The 19,709-nt window shown below is 41.2% G+C and overlaps 1 protein-coding gene across 2 annotated transcripts in view; it reads left to right on the top strand.

Annotated features, from left to right (window-relative positions):
* The window catches only part of baz1a (bromodomain adjacent to zinc finger domain, 1A), a 42,354-nt gene that overhangs the window by 2,788 nt on the left and 19,857 nt on the right, over positions 1–19,709 (top strand). For both annotated transcript variants that reach the window (XM_021307134.2, XM_012879700.3), the window contains exons 3-13: positions 382–660; positions 1,056–1,217; positions 6,251–6,352; positions 7,280–7,367; positions 7,471–7,581; positions 8,634–8,870; positions 8,951–9,046; positions 9,579–9,717; positions 13,008–13,139; positions 14,518–14,838; positions 17,744–17,909. In XM_021307134.2, coding sequence (XP_021162809.2) covers positions 382–660; positions 1,056–1,217; positions 6,251–6,352; positions 7,280–7,367; positions 7,471–7,581; positions 8,634–8,870; positions 8,951–9,046; positions 9,579–9,717; positions 13,008–13,139; positions 14,518–14,838; positions 17,744–17,909 — 1,833 coding nt within the window. The remainder of the gene's footprint in view (positions 1–381; positions 661–1,055; positions 1,218–6,250; positions 6,353–7,279; positions 7,368–7,470; positions 7,582–8,633; positions 8,871–8,950; positions 9,047–9,578; positions 9,718–13,007; positions 13,140–14,517; positions 14,839–17,743; positions 17,910–19,709) is intronic.

The raw sequence follows: 19,709 nt of genomic DNA, 5'->3' as shown, positions 1-19,709 counted from the left end.
GACCCAAGAACTGGATGGCCAACACTTTGTAGGATGTTGCCCATCTAGTTCTTGGCTCTCTATTCAGTCCTCCTCAGAAAAAGACTTATCATTAAAGCTAATAAGAGTTCTATATATTTAGTTTTTCAGGTTTTAGATACAGACCTTATTGGGTTGTATTGCATTTATAAGTTGTTTTCAACAATTCAGATTTATATGCCCGTTGCGTTGTTGGATCACCAAGGTTCTGCACATTTCTCAGTTTGAATCCGTCCTGTGTGATATTTCTGTGTTTCTATCGGACCTGTTGCATGTGGGGCAATGCATGATAAAGGCCAACTTTATCCTGCATACACGGCGCCTGTGTGAGTCAGACTGTGTTTCTTTCCCTTCGTCCCACAGCGAGTTCTTTGAGAGGACCATCCTTTGTAACAGTCTAGTATGGAGCTGTGCGCTGACGGGCCGAGCAGGCCTCACTTACCTGGAGGCCGTGGAGAGCGAGCGACGGGCGAAGCAGAGTCTGCAGAGCTTCCCCCAGGCCCTCGTAGTGCCGATGCTCCACCTGGCCGCTCTGAGCCGCCACTGCAGGCTGTCGGAGCTCTGCGAGGACGTTTACGCCTTTGTCAAAGACCGCTTCTTCCCTGGAGAAATAGTAGATGTCAGCGGACGCAACGGAGCCAGGTAGAGATAATCAGTCTAGTTTTCCCGTTCATCTTCAGGCTCCAGCAGTCACCGTCACGTAAAGCTATGATAGTGAGATGCTACGACTCTGATTCTAAACACTGCTTCTGTTAGTCCTGTTCAGCTAGCATTAGTGTAGTTACCTGTATCTAATGAATAAAGAATCTGAATTGTGATATTTCATGTAGTACTGTTATCAGTCTTAAACTTAATAGCTATGCCTCTCACCTTTTTATAAATGTTGGGTTTACCCTTCAAAACCAGCTTTGAGGAGCCGTTTTGACTTTCAGCAAGATTTTAAATGAATCTATAGGTGCAATAAACGGAAGTAACTTTTTCCCACCTTACTGGACTATTATCAGCTGTGATGCAGGTGAATGATGTGTGTGTTTCAGACGTGTGTGCGAGATCGTGCAGGTGCTGTCACCTAACTCCACTGCAAACAGGGCACCATCCACTCCCAGCCAAAGCAAACCAGCCGACAGCGACACCATTGTCATTAGTGACAGTGACGAAGAGAGTGATGTCTTCCTCAGTCGCACGCCACAGGTCAACGGGTCAGTAAATCAAAAACCACCTGAAGCCACTTGTACACCCCGCATTTATTTGAGCGCAGGACTACTGACATGACGGCCACTGTAAGATCGCTCCACCCAAGCAGAGGTGCACCCCAGACAGGTCTAACCTCTGACAAACAAAGAAGTTGTAATGGCAGCAGTAGTGAAGCTCACGTGGTTAACAGGCTTTTGGTGAGGCGTTTTTGCCTTAACTGCCAACATTAAGGCAAGACAGGGGGAAAAATGTTCACCAAGTCATTGAAGTTATTTCAAGTTAACCGCAGGAAAATCGGTGATAAAGCCTGAGTTTAAATGCCAACCTTAGCCTCCCCAGCTTAAATTATATCAGTAGCTTCAAATAGTTACTGCAGTAGATGTTTTCATGCTGCCATCGAGTTATCCATGGCAAGAATGTACAGTGAAATTCTGTATTAGGAGCGCAAACTTTATATTACACTTATAATAGTGGGCAATATGGACCAAGAATACCTCAATATTTTTAGGCCCAATACTGATATACATCTTTGTTTTTCTTTTCATAAAGTATTCACAAAAAGGCATATCTGAATCAAAGCTTTATCCCAAATGTCTCACAGACACGTTTTTTTTTAACAAACCGCTGTAGATAAGTATAAGAAACGGCAAAAAAAGAACCTACTCGGGCGCGCATGTGGCGCAGCAGGTAGCACGACCCATACACAGCCTTAGTCCTCGACGCGGTCGACCCGGGTTCGAATCTGACCCGTGGTCCTTTGCTGAATGTCTCTCCCCCTCTTCTACCCCCCTTCCTGTCAGCATACTTTCGGAAAAAGCGAGCCACTAGAGCCGCAAAAAATCCCCCCAAAAAAAAAAAAAAAAAAAACTTACTGGAATACATGAAGGTATCATTTTAATGCAACATCGATCATCTAAATATAGCGATATAGTCTTGTTATATTTGTTTTTCAGACAATCTCGATATTTTTAAAATGTTGATATATTGCCCAGCCCTAATTACACTACTACTGCTACTGCTACACTATTAAACACTTTGTGCAAAATCAGTGTCCTGTCAACTGATCATAACTGACAAAGACTCAGTTTATGCAGTCAGAAGTTGCAACATGCATCCAAAATGCATAAAACCCAGCAGAACTAGCTGCAAGCATTGCCCTTTAACCATTTAGCATACAAACAAATTGAACATTTGCTTGCAGTTACCTTCGTACAGATGAACATGCTGTATTTCACATTGATTGTGTTGAGCTGCTCAGGTTGCCTTTATGCTTCTTCTAAATTTTAATGGGCTCCTTTTAGGTTTTAGGGAAGGAATAAACTGCATTCCACTCTCTAAACGTTCAGGATTACAAGTGTCTGAATTGCACTTTTAAACGATGTTTAACTATTATTACCGATGTTTATAACAAGATTCCTCCGACCACGATGCAAAATCCCAACATTGTTGTGTGAGGTAACGGGTCTGCAGCTCAAGCAGATAAGGGGGTATTTCACTTTGGGACAGATTGTGATCGCTGATTGGTCAGTTGTTGACAAGCCTCCAGGATTGATTGACAGGTGGCGTCACATTTATTCCTTGGCCTATATGATTCATAAAAATTCAACTGGGTTTATTTGAGGTATGTATAGGCAGGAAAATGTTATTAGATGTGATCAACATTTGCAGCAGAGCCCGCTAGTGTACAGCGGGCTCTGCTTTTTGTCTTAGCTTTTCCTATTTCATATCATATCATATATTATCTCTGAGGATTAGGTTCTTAAAAGAAGGTTGAGCATGTTTCCAATGTAGTAAGATTGTTCTGCGTGCTGCAGGGAGATGACCCTTGGCACAATATCGGGGAGACGGTGGCGTACAGGTTAGGGAGTTCGTCCTGCAATTGGCATGTTGCCGGTTTGATCCCCCGCTCTGGCTGTCTCTGTCGTTGTGTCCTTGGGCAAGACACTTCACCCGCATTGCCTGCAAGGGGTTGTTGTATATCCCGGTGGCGCCGGTGTATGGCACCACCTGTCCGTCTGCCCCAGGGCAGCTGTAGCTACTAACATAGCTCACCACCGTCAGGGTGTGAATGGGTGAATGACTAAAACTAGTGTGGAGCGTTTTGGAGGTCATCAAGACTAGTTAAAGCGCTGTACAAGTACAATCCATTTACCATTTAAAACGGGCTGGACTTCTGTCTGCCATTCTTGACCTGAGGATGTGCAGCTTTAAGATGTTATAGAGTTATGTTTGTGAGTTATGTTATAGAGTTATGATTGTGTATGATGTGCTTCCTGTACCTCTCTTCTTCTGGTATTAATCTGTTGTGTAGTTGGGTATAAGGTGTACAAATTCCCACATTTGATACTTGGTACTTAATTGTTGATGCCATTACTGTTGTTAATGTGAGGGGTGGAAGTTGAGGGCTTTGGGCCGCCCCGGGGCACTGGGTCCTGGGCTTGGCCTGTGCAGCTGGAGGTGGTGTGGTGGGGTCGTGGGGGCTCGGTACCCAATGTCTCGTCTTGACCTGCGGGTTGCTGCTGCTGAGCTTCACTGACGACATACCTGTGTGTGGACCGTATGGCTGCCCTGGAGGGATTCCTTGTCTGTCTTTCTGGGACTGCTTAGTCCTTCCAGACCTCCACCTTAACTAGCTTATTAAGTAACAAGCATCTCATCGAATTATTTTCCAATCCAGCTTTATTTCTAAAGCACTTTAAAACACCATATCGAACCAAAGTGCTATGCAGCTTAAAAGAAAAAAATAATTAAGAAACATAAAATAGGAGTAAGAGCAATCATACAAAACAGGTAAAGCAAGAATATGGAGTAAAGATCAACATCTCAAGTTGTCTCAGCTGAGAGGTGAGTTTTAGGTGATTTAAAAACAGAGAGGAGGTCTAATTTGCAAGTGGTAGATTATCCTACATTTTAGGAGCTGCAACTGAGAAGGCACGGTTCCCCCCCTAAGCTCTTGCTTAGTCTTTGGAGCTCTGAGGAGCAACTGATCCCTGACCTGAGAGAACAGGAGTGTTTATAACAGTGGAACAGCCCAGAAAGGTAAAGTAAGATAAGGCAAGACCATGTAGGGCTTCAAAAAACAAAAAAAGCATTTTAAAATGACTCCTAAAGTTTACCGGTGGCCAGTGAAGAGAAGCTAAAATTCGGGTAATGTACTCATATTGTGCGAGTTAAAAGATGGGGTGTTGCGTTTTAGATCCTCTGGGGCTGGGGAATAGAACCACTAACCTACATAACTTGCATTGCAGTAATCAACGTGAGTGGTCATAAAGGCATGACTAACAATCCCAAAGTGCCTTTGAGAAGGAATTGGTTTGGTTTCAGCCAACTGCCTCAAATGGTAAAAGCTTGGTCAGAAAACTGCTCTTATCTGAGTTTTAAATCTAGAAATGGAATGTAACCACAGGTTTAGTGAAGGTAGCCTTAGTGTTGTCAGCCCAGGATCCTTTATCGACAGGTAGGGTTCCAACTGTGTTACCAAAAAGCATTACTTCAGTTTTACTATCATTGAGTTATAGGAAGGTGAGAGCCTTCCAAACTACATCAGTTCAGCCTTCATGAGTGTAGCAAACAATGGTGCATTTGTCTGATACACTCGTACAACTGAACTGCACAGTAATCTATATCATCTGTAAAGGGACTGCAAGCTGACATTTTGACTCAGAAACAAGTCTATTAGATGCTAAGGACTATTTGCACACTTTAAGCTTGTCAGGGAGTGTTGTCGGTCAGTGCACATAATCATGGTAACACATAATGACAAAAATGAAGCTTCTTCATTAATCAGGGAGCTAAATCAGTGGTATAGCACAAAGTACTTTGTCAGTGGGACATAAACAGAATGTTATCTGCTTAACAATGGAAGGTCATACCATGCAGTATGGAACCATGTGGGAATAAATGGAGAGAATGGAAGAGGCCCTAAAATCAAGGCCTGTGGGACGCCACACACAAGAGGAGCAGAGTTTTTTTTTCCCTCTCTGGTAACTCATACCAGAGAAGAGCTAATAAACATCAGACTCAACTGCTCACATAATTCCACTGCTCCTCATTGACTCCGCGGGCGAAAGCATGCTGATCAAGATGAGACCGTACTGCAACTGTACGGTTTGCCAGCCGGTTGCCAGGTCCAGTCGCTTTAGCTTAATGCTTAGTATTAGCACGCGTTTAACTAAGGTCCTGAGGGAAAGTGGCAACTTCCGCGTGGCTTCTGAGCCCCTTTGCTTCCTTAAGTCGGCACCAGCGCTCAAAAGCTTGATTAATGTTCAACTGTTTTGCTTCATTTTTGATCCTCTTGAATCTGAGAAATGTAACGGTGAGAAGAAGCCATTTCTCAGCGCTATCACACATCTACTCTGATCTGGCAACGCCTGAACTCCGCCTCAACCTACTGGTGCAGAATCCTTTCGTGTCGATGTTGTTATTGTTAACAGAAGTACATATTTATATATTTTGCACCTATCAAAACTTTTGGCGGGTTTATACCTTTTTTTTTTTTTTTCTTTTTTTTCTTTTTTTTCTTTTTTATGAAAATATTGCAGCTATGACCTTTTAAGTAGAAGACGTGTTGGTTCCAAATAATATTTCTATTGGAAAAAGGAGAAGTGTGTTGTAGTAAAACTGATTTTCTTAAAGTACTTTGCACTGCTACAACGTTACTGGACTAACTTTAAATGTAACTCCTTACTACCCGTCTGTGCAGGGCAGGGATTTTGATATTAACCAGTTTTGGCTCTGCCAAGAAGCTCGAACAGATCCAGATTTGGCTCAAATTTAAGATGCATTATTTTATGTCTGCAGTGATTAAAATGGAATCAGTTTATGTATTAGAAAAAAGGTTTGTGAACTGGTTAATTTTTCCAGTCACGTACTGAAAAGTAAAGTAGAAATAAATGTACATGATTGTGGCAGTAAATGTTGTACAGCTCTTCTTATGCTGTTTCTGTTGTGCATTGGTGATGTCTATCCAGAAGGAACTCGTGCTGTTAGGAAATGCACCCGCAGTCAAGTGTAATGTGTATTTGTTTGTGTTTGTCAGTGGAAAAAAGAGGCCCCTGCATCCATCAGCATTTAATTACAGAGTAAGGATGGCCAAGGAGAAACACAGTGAACCTTTTACAGTCAAAGCCAGTCAAATCAGGTAAGAATCTTATTGCACAATTAATATTTAAAACAAATTGATGATATTCGCTATACTCATTTACTGTTTGGTTATTTTGTTACTGTGGGAACATTTATAGTACAGTATCTGAAACTACAAAACTAGAGGTGCATCAAATAGATGGTTGTGACTAATTTCAGGTCCCCATTTCCAAATCCAGCCTGTCCCATAACAATTGTTGAAAGCCCAAAAGGATCCAACATGTCCACCATTCAGCCCTCCTGTTATCTCCTATGAAGTGCTGCTGTTACACACCGCAAATGTACGACATAGCTGTCTCAACGTGCTTTAGGGAAATAGTTTCCTTTTTAAAATGGCTTCTCATTGTCCTGTGCTCAATATGACTTCATTTAGAAACACCTCACCAAAACTAAAAAGGACTAGCTGTCAGTGTTCTTCCACACATCCACTCCAGGGTGTTGTGATCTAACCGATGATGCTTAAGTGTGATGTGTTCACTGATTGGGCTGATCAAGCTGAAAATCATCAGATTCAGTAGCTTCTTCTCGGACAATTTCACTTTGTGTGTAAAAATGCTGTTGTAGAGAATTGCACCACTAACCGAAGAAAAAAGGGCTAGTGTTTATGAGAAAACATTGAAAACCTGGCCAAATGAAAATGTTTATCATTGGGATGTAACGCTATCATTGTGGATATTAGCAGTCTCCAATTCCACCATAGACTTTTGTTGACTATTGATGGCGTTTTATTCAGCTGACCATCTGCATGTCTCTATGTGGAGTTACCCTGGTTGAGCTGGACCATTTGGTGACGCAGTTTGCCAGAATAATTTCCACACTGATCTCTGGGAATTTTGCTCTCAAAAATCACAAATCTGATAGATAATCATTAGTTTGGATTCTAAACTAGTTGCTAATCTTTTTCTTTTTTCTTTCTTTTTGTAAGTCGAAAGAAAACAGCTCTATCAAGAGAGAAACTGAAACTTCTCTTCAAGCAGAATTGTGAACCGCAGAAGGGAAGCATTGTTCTTAAGGTAGGAGCTACATGACGTATAGCTGTTCTACAGGAAATTGATCGCCCCCTAGCTGCATAATCATGTAACTCACACCAGTTAAAGCTGATCTCTTTTTTTCTAGCCATCCACAGTGAAGAAGTACAGGCTCTCTGAGCAGACCTTCTCTCAGTTCTTCCCTGATGAGCCCCCCATTTTCCCCTTCAGCCCCCACTCTAATGGTTCCCCTGGACAGGTATGTGCAGTAGGTTCATTTTCTACCGTTAGACACTTTGTTCTCCTATATAATGTTAATATCTAATAATATTAAAGGAGCAGCATGTACATTTTGATGCAAGTATTACCTTAATTTGGGATATATTCAATTATTTTCAGGTCAATATACAGCACTGAGCATGTGAGGGTACCTTTTTAATAAAGTTGCCTCTATAACTTCAGAGGAATGTGTCATGTGACCTAAAACCTCACACATTCTTTAGTCAGGTTACACAGTCTGAGTAACAACAAAACAGACATGACACTTACCTGATGAGATATCTTTTTGGTCAGCTGTTAAATACGTTGCTGCCACGTCTGCCCTCTGGTTCACTCGTGCGATGAACCCGTTCATTAGTCTGACTGTATATTATATCAATGATGAATCGAAACGGAGGACCAGAGTGCTGAAGACGGTATAGTTTCCTGCCGATACCACGGAGATGGTCGGACCAGGTTTAAGCACAATGCTGTCTGCAGTGGACATCAAGAAAGAGGTCCTTGTCACTATCACTACTGACAATGGCACAAGCACAGTTAAAACTGCTGAGCTCAATAGATGGATGTGAGTGCAGCCTTTTGGGCAATCGGCATGTGTGCACATCTTAATGGGCTTGACACATGGGGAGTGACGACACTCTCTCTCCATTCATTTCTTATGGAACTGTTGCGATGAGGCGACAATCGCTGGACCTCTCCAGCCTCCTACAGCCATTTATCTGGATGAGCCGTAAGGTCCGCCATCAAATAATGATATTCTCCATGATGTTTCCTTCTCTGCAATATAGGATGAACCATGTTGTATTTTTTTTCTTTTGTAGACATAAAACAAGATAAGAAAAGAAATAAGAGAGAAATCTGAACTGGAGGCTACAAAGTGTTAGTTTCAGCAGCCCTGTTCGGACCTGGCATTAACATGGCTTAGCTCCTCAAGCAGGATGTTTGATCACATTTGTTCAGTCTGAAATGTTAAAGTGCAGTATGTCCAAGAAACATGATGGCTCTGTTTTATTAAGTGAACTTGATTTGCAGGCGCCGTCCATAAATGTGCTGGAGGAGAAGCTTAAGCTGCTGCAAAAGCGGGAAGAGCTGAGTGCTGCAGCCTATGAGAAAGGGAAGCTGAAAAAAGAGAGGGAGGAGGTGCTGGAGGCCAGAAGGAAGGAGCGAGAGGATAAGGACAAGCTGAGGGAGGAGCAGAGACAAAGGTTTGAGGAGGAAAAGCAGAGGAAGAGGGAAGAGAGGGAGCGCAGGAAACTAGAGAAAGAGAGGGTGAGTAACTGAAGCTTTAAAGGCAGTTTTCTAGTTTAGGAGACTGTCTTTGATTTGCAACATGATCACCTGATTGGCAGGAACGAGAGAAGCTGAAGGAAGAGAAGAAGAAATATGCTCAGCGGCTGAAGCTGTGGAACAAGCCCAGAGAGGACATGGAGTGTGAAGACTTAAAGGTTGGTGAATGCAGCAGCTTCAACGTGGAGCTTTGGGACCATTAGGTCCTGGCCAGCATGCTCAATGAACCATGTCTGAGTGTAGATGTGTCAGGAGAAGAAAGAAATGGAAAAGCAACCAAGCTGATTCAAAATGGAGACTTGTATGGTGTGTTTGTTCTTCCATCTGAAGCATCGTTTCAACATTTGAACAGTTTGTCATAATAATAAAATTGTCATTTAAATATCAATAATATAAATGTAATTTAATGTTAGACTTAACATGATTTTCTTACATTGAGGAAATAAGAGGTTAGTGGACAGAGTTGTTTAATAATCTTCTAGAGTGTAACTTGGTTTCCTTGATCAGCTTTAATGCTTGAAATAAAAATGTTAGGAGCCGTTGAGTTCAGGCAGGACCATGTTTCTCTTTCTTTGAGTAAGAGACATTGAAGTTAATGGATGCTTTTATTTCCTTTATTTGCTTCATACAAACACAACATTTATTATTTGTATCATTTGCAGTGCTAATTATTGGCGTTTTGTCCTACAGGAGTTACCCATTCCTATACCAGTGAGAACTCGTCTCCCTGCACAGCTCTTTGGAGATGCTCTCATGGTTTTAGAGTTTCTGCGAGCTTTCGGTGAGGCCTTCGACTTGAAAGACGAGTTCCCTGAGGGCATTACTCTGGGTGAGAACATTTCTTTCTAAATATGTTTTTATTCTTTCATTTTGGAAAAAGTGTGGCCTCTAAATGGTTGAAAAAAGAAAGTTGGTATTGATTGTTGGTATTGCAATGGTTAATAAATTCCATCCCAAAGGTGCAGTTTTATCCATTTTTGAGTGATATTTATTTTTTATTCTCCTAAAATTTCTTATCTTTGTCTTTTGTTGAAGTGTTAATGCAGGTTTATTGTTTTCTATGGAGGTGTAGTCATTTGTGTATTTTATGTTTAAAACAGCTGTAGCCAACAGTAAAAGCAACAACAGACTATAGAAAGGCTTTATATTCTGTTGGTTCCATATGTGATTAAAGCTCTCATAATGTTGGAAGCACAAGTTCTACACTGAAGACAAACAGTACGCGTACATTGGGTGCTTGCTCCAGTGCCATGAGCCACCTCAATGATGGGTGTTTTTTTTTCTCTAAGCAGTTCTTTTGCATTTATGCTTCCAAGGTGGAGACCAGTGCCTGTATTCACAAAGAATCCTCTGACTAAAAGTAGCTGTTAATGACGTCATTTTAGGAAAAATCTGTAAGATTATCTCTGTAAGATTATCTCTGTAAGATTATCTCTGTAAGATAAGTGTTTCACAAAGCCCCCAGGCATTCAGGGAGCTCCTAAAATGAACAAATGTAAAGGGTAATGAGGAGGACCTTTACTGAGGCTAAGAGTGTCTTAAACAAGGATGATGGTGGAAAGAGAGAGAGCTGATTGGCTGATCTACCACTTAAACGTTGGAGGAAATGAGCACATAAACTTCAACAATCATAAAATTATCATCCATATAGAGGGGAATTAATTCGTTTCAGCGGCCCAACGAGTTAAAGGCTCTAGTAACATAATTTTATTGAGGATAAATAAATATTAGGAAATATATTGAATAATCATGAATAAAAAGTGGAGTAATTTTACAAACAATATATAAATATAAAAGAGGTGAAAGTATTTTCTGTATTGCATGATAATGTCAATAGTCTAAATGGTCATCTAGATGTTTGCTTGTGTGATGCCATCTCCTCCCTTTTGACATTCATATCAAATAGATAAAGTAGTAAAATGACTGCCGAGTAAAAATAAATAAGCAAATCAAAATGTTGTGGAAATAAGGTGCATTCAAACATTTTGATGCTGTGTGGCAATCAATTAATTTAGTCAAGTTTCATCATCATGACACACGTTTCTTAATCCAGTCTAATTGGTTAAATTCTCTCCTTTGATCACTTGGAGCGCCTTTGGATGTTTTTTTGTTTGTTTTTTCTTCTATCAATAATCACAACTCTTGAAGGAGTGTCACACCAAGCAACGGGGTCATCCAGGCTCTTCACTAAGATAAACTGTCATTTCCTTATTTAGAGTTGCTTTCAGCAACTATCTGAATCACTCCTTAACTAAGAGTCGTAGGAAGGAATCTTTAGGCTAAGAAATTAGTTGTTTGAGAGGATTCTGAGAATCTTTGGTAATACAGGCACTTATCACTTTAAATGTGCCAATATGTAAAAACCTCAGAGGGTGTACCTTTGTTACTATCATGTATGATGTGGCCTAAATATCGAGTTCCATGATGTGGGTTTCAGTGTTTTGCATCATATAGGAAAACGTACAGTTAGGCCCAGAAATATTTGGACAGTGTCACAAGTTTTGTTATTTTAGCTGTTTATGAAAACCTATTCAGGATACAATTATATAATCAATATGGGCTTAAAGTGCAGACTCTCGGCTGTAATTTGAGAGTATTCACATCCACATTGGAGCAAGAGTTTAGGAATTCCAGGTCTTTAATACGTAGCTGTCTCTTTTTCAAGGGACCAAAAGTAATTGGACATTTGACTCAGAAGACTGCAAAATAAATAACAAAGCTGCTGGGCTCTTCCCTCATAAACCTGTCATCAATGAGTTAGTTAAAAGGTCAGGAGTTGATTCCAGGTGTGGCGTTTGCATTTGGAAGCTGTTGCTGTGAACACACAACATGAGGTCAAAGGATCTCTAAATGGAGGTGAAACGGACCATCATGAGGCTGAAAAAAAGAAGAAATCCATCAGAGAGATAGCAGAAATGTTAGGAGGGGCCAAATCAACAGTTTGGTACATTCTGAGAAAAAAAGTGCACTGGTGAGCTTGTGAACTCAATGAGGCCTGGACGTCCACAGAAGACAACAGTGATTGATGACCACAGAATCCTTTTCATGGTGATGAAAAACCCTTCACAACATCCACTCAAGTGAAGAACACTCTCCAGGAAGTAGGTGTATCAGTATCTAAGTCTACCATAAAAAGAAGACTTCATGAGAGTAAGTACAAAGGATTCACCACAAGGTGCAAACTATTACTCAGCCTAAAAAATAGAAAGGCCAGAATTGACTTGAGAAAAACACCTGAAGAAGCCAGTCCAGTTCTAGAGCAGCATTCCTTTGACACATGAGACTAAAATCAACCTGTACCAGAACGGTGGGAAGAAGAAAGTTTGGAGAACGAATTGGAAAAGCTGATTGTCCAAATCACACCACATCTTCTGTAAAACATGGTGGAGGCAGTGTGATGGCACGTGCATGCATGGCTTCCAGCGGCACTGGGTCACTTGTGTTTATTGATGATGTGACAAAGGACAGAAGCAGCCGGATGAACTCTGAAGTGTATAGGGATATACTTTCTGCTCAGTCAGCCAAATGCAGCAAAGGTTCATTGGACGGCTCTTCATAGTACAGATGGACAATGAACCATAACATAATGCAAAAGCAACAATGCATTTCATTTGCTCAAGACAACATCTAAGGCAGAAAGACCCACAAACAAGCACCAACTGAAGACAGCAGCAGTGACGGACTGGCAAAGCATCACTGAGGAGGAAACCAGCGTTTGATGTCCATGGGTTCCACAATTCAGGCAGTCATTGTCTGTAAAGGATTCTCATTTTACTTAGGGTTATTTTTATTTGTCCAATTACTTTTGAGCCCCTCAAATGAGGAGCGCTTGTATAAAAATAGCTACAATGTTTAATATAGTTTTGTTCAACCCCTTGAATTAAACCTTAAAGTCTGCACTTCAATTACTTTGTAGCTGTTTCATTTCAAATCCAACGTGGTGGCATGCAGAGCCCAAATCATGAAGATTGTCACTGTCCAAATATTTCTGGGCCTAACTGTAATTTCTTTCATGGTTAATAGCTCTGGTCCACGCTGCCAATGTTTGTCTGGCTCTGACAAAAAGGGTTTATTCCCAGATAATAGGGTTTGCCTAAAAGAGATTTTGTCCTTCCACAGAGGTTCTGGAGGAGGCCCTGGTTGGCACTGACCCAGAGGGTCCGTTGTGTGAGCTGCTTTTTTTCTTCCTGACTGCCATTTTTCAAGCTCTGGATGAGGAGCAAGAGGAGGTGGCCAAAGATCAAGCCGAAGGTTAGAAATATACAAACTGGACAGCTCCGCTTTATGGCAGCTTCCCAGAAAGTGTTGTTGTTGTCACAGTTTGACCCACAATTACAGAGAAATCAATACTGACCAGTCCAGAATGGTTTCTACATTAGTATGTTATTTTTTATTTTTTCAACACAGAAATTAAACATCAACACAGAACATACAAGGGAACCATACTAATATTCAGAAGGCAAAGTTTTAAGTCCAGAATAGTACATACTAGGTCCCATTTTGTAAAATGGGTCCTTGTGCATCCAGAGAAAGAGAAACTTTTCCATGACCATATATTTTGTGTATGAGATTTATCCAGGCCTCAATGGTTGAGGATTTCACTTTCCACCTTTTCTGATGGCTTTCTTACTAGCAACAAGTAACATAGCAAGTGATCTTTTACCTACATTATTCCAGTTTGTCACAGATGCATCACCCAGTGTTTCACATCTAACTCCGAATACGTTGATATGTAGATATATCTCTACCTGATAATCAGTTATAACCGTAACCCCTGGAAGATATGGAAGTGGTTGTTTAATTCTTTAGTTATTGAAGAATATACAGAAGCTCTAAAAGTCAAGATCAGAGACAGCAAGGAGGTGTATAGGAAGAAGCTGGAGAGTAAACTGCAGAGGAACACTATCAGAGATGTGTGGTTAGGGATGAAGAAGATCACATACTTCAAGCAGGAGGAGGATCGGATAGATGGAAGTCTGGACAGAGCCAATGAGCTGAACACGTTCTTCAAAAATGTGTAAAATGGACCACTACAGGAGATCTTTCCTGCCATCAGCCATCACCATCTATACCCTCCTTGACGAAATGAGTTACATCAACATTTAATTTCCCTGAGGGATAGATAAACACCCAGCTGTTCCCCAACAGTAAAGTATTTTTTAATTGAATTCTGTAAACGAAACTTTGTTACAGATGCTTTTCAATGTCTGTGAAAAGCTTGAATATTGAGTCTTTTTAATCAAGTTTCGATGGAAATCATGTCTAACCTGCAATAATCTGTCAAAGTCAGCTCCAGCTCAAGCCATGTTTATTGTGCAGGGTCTCAAAACTGAATGAAAGAGTAGTAGGTTGTTATTCCTTTTGAAATCCATCTTTTAAAACGATCATACTGTGTGTTTGGAACAAAGTCCTAAAAGTCATAAGCGCACCACCTCAGAACTTTTTACAGATCACCTAATTTACACGTCTTGATGGTTTCAGATCAGGAATGTGGTAACAAGTTAAACATGAAGTGCTTTCTCATGTTTTTTTGATTTAAATTAAGAACCATAAGTCCGCTAAATATTTGTTCACCCATGTGTCTTTATCCTAATGATATACGTAATGTTTCTATGTTTCCCACCCGCAGACCTGTGGGAGGCTTTGGACGATGATTCGGATCCAACTCAGTCAGCTCTGACGGCTGTTGCCTCATTGGCTGCAGCCTGGCCTCAGCTGCATCAGGGATCTGGTCTCAAACAGCTGGACCTGGATAGCTGCACTCTGTCAGAAATCCTGCGGCTCTACATTCTGGCCTCTGGTGCCGATTGTAACCACAGCAATGCTAAGTTCCGCTACCAAAAACAAGGTGGTTTCACGGTCATGGATGACCCATGTGTGGAACTGCGAGTGTCTGATCCAGCGCTGCTGAAGAAGCTATCCTGGACTCCAGTGTATGACCTCACCCCAGGTCAGTAATTGAGGAATAAGATGCTAGTTTGAAGTCTTTAGCCAGATCAGATAAGGCCTCTGTGTGAAATATCAAGGAAGGATGAGGTGTAACTACTCTGAAGAAAAGTCTTACCCTCTTGAAGTCTATGTGTTGCAAATTCTCATTGATAATTGCAGTGGAGAGTTACTCCTCTACCCTTCTATGCTACATCTGTTCAGATTAAATTATCCTTTAGTTAGTCTGTCTTAAAGGAATTCACGATTAGTTGTGACAATGGACTTTATTTGAGAAATATCTATTTAGATGTAAAAACAATACAGTAAACAGTGTTTCCCATACATAGATCTACTTGGGTGGGCCACCCAGGAAGATGTATTCCCCCCCACACCAAAAACGTTGGCTTTATAAGCAGCGCAAATCTGCGGTGTGCATCATGCTCGCAGCAACCAGCATCAGCATCCTTCTTCATGCACCTACAACTCAATAAAGCTGGTGTCAGCAAGTATATTTTCTCCCATATTGTAGGACTATGTAATCTATAAGGTATCGCTAAAGTAGCTAGTTGCTGGGGCCCATAATTTCCACTATACGAAAACACTGACAGAATCGCACAATTTACAGTAAACAATTAAACCCCAAATCAACCAAACAAACAGAACGACGGGTCACTCAGCGCACCAAGCGCCATCAAATTGAAATACAAACGTTAGCAAAGAGCTGATCACGTTTTTGAACAAACAAGTGGGCCTAACTACAGACTCCTTCCCTCATGCTTGCTGACACCAGTCCAGGCACGCAAAGCTCCCAGTGTTTGTGTCCAGGGATCTACTCGGCTGGAAGAAGTCTTCCCATTCAACGGTTTTATATGTACCGATCCACTGAGCTGCTCCACGCAGGCTTGGACGCGCGGTTAGCCACGCTGTGCCGTGTGTTGACAGGTGGTGCCTGCTGGAGAAGAAACAGCTCTAGGTACCAACTAGCTTAACAAACATCCTACTATCCCTCTACTTCGTGCTGTTGGCAGAAAATGAGAAATGTAGGAATGTACTAGAAATGCAGGCGACTGGTACGCTTGACAATGAAGGATAAAACTTTTGCATACAGTCCCCCCTGCTCACGGTATGTGCACAGTACAACCTGACAGACCCGGCTGCAGAAACAAACTAAATGGGGGTTTTCTTTTTTTTTTGGGGGGGTGCAGACATTTTCAGCAAACATTTTCTTTGCTTCAGGCTGAACAGTGGCTCTGACCACTCCTACAGTGCTACAAAAAATATTTTGATAAAATCCCAAAATCAAAAGAAAAAAGTGTTGCCAGTCGTCCTTATTTTGAACACGTTGGGCTGAAAAAAAAATAGCTTTGGGTGTGCTGTTAACATTTTCTCATCATTTGGTGAATTTTTAGAAGGAATTAATAGAAAATCGTATTAAAATGTCCTGTTGTGGCAGAAAAGTCAAAACATCTACATTTAAATAAAACAAAGTCTCCTTGCACTCATTTTATTAGTTGATTTATTCTCAAATGTGTGGAATCTGTCAAACTTGATTCCACATTTTGTAAGGCGCTTGTATGTGTGACGTTTTCTCTCTACTTCAGTGCAGTTGTGTGCTAATGACATACTCTTTATTACGTCTATGCTTTTAACATGAGTTCAAGAGAGGCTGAGATTTGGGTTGGTTTTTTTTGTTTTTGTTTTTTTTTTTACCCAGCTGGACGGGTTTTACGTTGTGTTTGGGCTGGAAACAGTCAGATCTGGCAACACAGTGAAGTGCCGTGTCCATTCAGTTAACTCAAAAGTCAAGCATAAGCATAAACAGATGCTTTGATTAGCATAAGCATAGCTGTCAGGCCGAACACTAACAGAAGTAAACATTCACACTAGGAGAGGTAACTACAGCAGCTAAAGGAGCACAAGGATCAGAACAAAGTCTTTCTTTCTGCCTTCAGGTAACTAAAGTTTCTTCCGTCTGGCTGAGTTTCACTGCTTAGTGCTGCTTCTCATGCTCCATAGCTGCTGCTGCTAATCCTCCCAGGATGAATGTTTACTGCAGTGCTGACTGTCCCAACAGAAATTAACGGTGCTGCTTGCTGCTCGCTCTCGTTTGCACTGCCCACCACAAGTTCATTTTCAACCTATGGGAAACACTGGTAAAAATACTGTGCTCTTTAGTTTTTAGAAATTTGAATAAATGTTTTCACACGGACGTCGCCATGTTGTTTATGCCGCAATGCATTCTGGGTAAATGATGTATACCAGGTCCTAGTGCTAGCTTCATCCAGCCAAAACGGCAATGAGCAATCCGGTTCAAACCTTTTCAGTTTGAACCGGATCGTGTTGAAGTTGATGACAACGTAATAATAACAACAATAAATAATGAACAATGAATGACAGACCGCGATCCAGCATGTGGTGCTCTGTCCAGTGTAAAGTCTTGCTTAGGATCTGATCAGTCCGATCTTCGGTCCGTTAACATCTGTTTAGGGTTTGGTCTCTGGTCCGCTGTCGGGTCCGTGATTTCACATTTGGTACCAGCGGCAGTAGGTTCCAGTCCTGTAGGACCTAACCACGTCATCAACCCAGCATGCCATTGGAAAAATGGCAGCATCCATGGGTGGGAAATACAACAATAAATATACAATTTTTGAAGTAATTATTAGTTTTTACGTATCAAAGACATTAAGTTTTAAGTTAATAGGAAAATTACAACATATTTAGGCCAACCTGCTCAAATAATCATGGATCCCTTTAAGAACCGTAACAAATGGCTATGGTTTTGGTCTTATTCAATCCCATGTGAACTGATCATCACTTGATGTTCCTTGTATTAACTGGTCTACGCTGCAATTTAGAGAGATTGTTCAGATATAAAGTGAATTAGAAAGTTATTAAAATTACTGATTAGAAGTTTGTTTTGTTGGCAGGGGAAAAACTAAAGATCCTTCAGGCTCTGGTGGGGAAGCTGTTGACTCTTGCTTCTAGCAGAGATCTGATTGAAGACTGTGTGGATGAACAGAAGGCAGCCAGACAGGAGCTGCGAGAGATCCGAGCTGAACAACATCGACGAAAGAGGGAGGAGACCGCACTAAGGTAGATGTTGAGCACCTCTAGTCTTTTGCAATTTTCTGTGTTTCAAAAGAAAATAAAAGACATACATTTATTGTTCACCCATGGTCATACAACCAGCATGTGACCATTAGTTAGTTCCTACCTCAACATTTCAGTTTTTTTTTTTTTTTTTTTTTTTTTGGGGGGGGTTTTGGGAGGGGGGGGTTAACAAAAAACAATAGAACACTGGATGCGTGGTGACAACAGACAAACCTCACTAAGACCTAATCCCGCTGACTAAAGAGAATATAATAAGAAAATGATAACTCTTAGTCTTCCAAATATTTATTCTTTATGCTGACATGTCTTTTGTAATCAGGGTTTCTGCATATTGTCTTTGTTTAACATAAACATAAAATAACCATTTTCAGGAAGGTTTTCAAGGTGTTTCCGGATATAAAGTGTAACTCAGCCCCATGTAAAAAAACATAAACGTACTCTCAGACAAAGTGGAAAAATCCCACCAAAGAGCGTGGGAATAAACGGGATAAGGGGGGTGTGCGTGGCCCTGGGCTGTGTTCAGGATGGAGGTAGCAGCAGCTAGCTTGATTTACCATATTGAATCATGGAGAGGGAGCAAAGGGATGCTGGTTCAGTATTTTGAGGTAGAGGATATTTCACCTCCCTCGTCACCGGAGTCTTTGTGAAGCCCAGCAGACCAGAGTCCCGTCAGTTAGTCTCTGGCTCCAGGCGCTGACTCAGCAATGCCTGAGGCCGCTGCTGCCGACGCAGTGGAGGACAGGATCCGTCTAATTCTGCATTATCATGTTTGTCAAGTTTTCTTTAGATTCTCCAGCTCTTGCCCAAACTTGAAAGGCCTAGCCACGACCAAAAGGATCAACTCAGTTTCAGTTTCTTTATTTGTCTTATCTTTTGTTCAGACAAAGCTCACTATCATGTGAGTAGGTTGATAACCTACAAAGATAAAATGGTCACGAGTTAACAGAAATCACTATGAATTCCCTTGAATGTTTTGCATTTTTAACCATCTTTTGAAACTTAACTGTAAATGAAATCAACAAACAATAAACTGCATATTGCAAGCAATGCATACCATGATGTCCATAATCTCAAATATTTAAGATGTACTGTCAAATAAACATAATCTCTCTTGGTTTTACTGCACACAATCATGTCATTTATATTTTATACTGTCCATTTGAATCCACAAACGTACACATTATCTCCTACCAGTGGTGTCTTTTGTCGTAGCTTGGAGCCGGAGTTTTTGTTTGCTGTGCAATCCTTCTGTGAAGCTCAGGTGAGCAGGGTTATTCCTGGATGAGATGTTTGGCTTGAAGAGGGAAATAACCAAGGAGCGCTTGATATTATGTTAAAAGCAGTCCAGGCGGGTGGACATTAGAAACTGTCAAACTTGACAATGTTTATTTCCCGCTTTGTAATCCAGGGTTGGATCACCAGCATCTTGGTGCATGAATGGAGCATGGTTGATCTCCTTTCTGTTCTCTTTGCTCTGACTGTAGACGGGTCTCAGGACGAGACGGCAGCTGTCTGCCTGTGAGACAGTGCTCAGGGAAGTAGGGACGGTCATCAGCAGGACTTGCTGCTACCTCAATTTGGGATTTCACGTAAAGTCGTCAATAACAGGGAAAATTTACTAGATTTGCTGCTAGTCAATTTGTTTTTGAAGAAGATAAAGTCGCTAGAGGGTCTGAAAAGTGCAACAGTGCTCGATACAGAGGCACAAGACAGAGCTGTGTTTTTTTTTTTTGTTTTTTTTTTTTCCCCAAGACTGAGCTGCCTTTATACCCCGCAGTGGTG

Source organism: Fundulus heteroclitus, chromosome 19 (genome assembly GCF_011125445.2).
Source record: "Fundulus heteroclitus isolate FHET01 chromosome 19, MU-UCD_Fhet_4.1, whole genome shotgun sequence".
Classification (NCBI taxonomy): domain Eukaryota; kingdom Metazoa; phylum Chordata; class Actinopteri; order Cyprinodontiformes; family Fundulidae; genus Fundulus; species Fundulus heteroclitus.
Note: the sequence above shows the minus strand (reverse complement) of the source record. Positions and strands in the feature narration are given on the sequence as shown.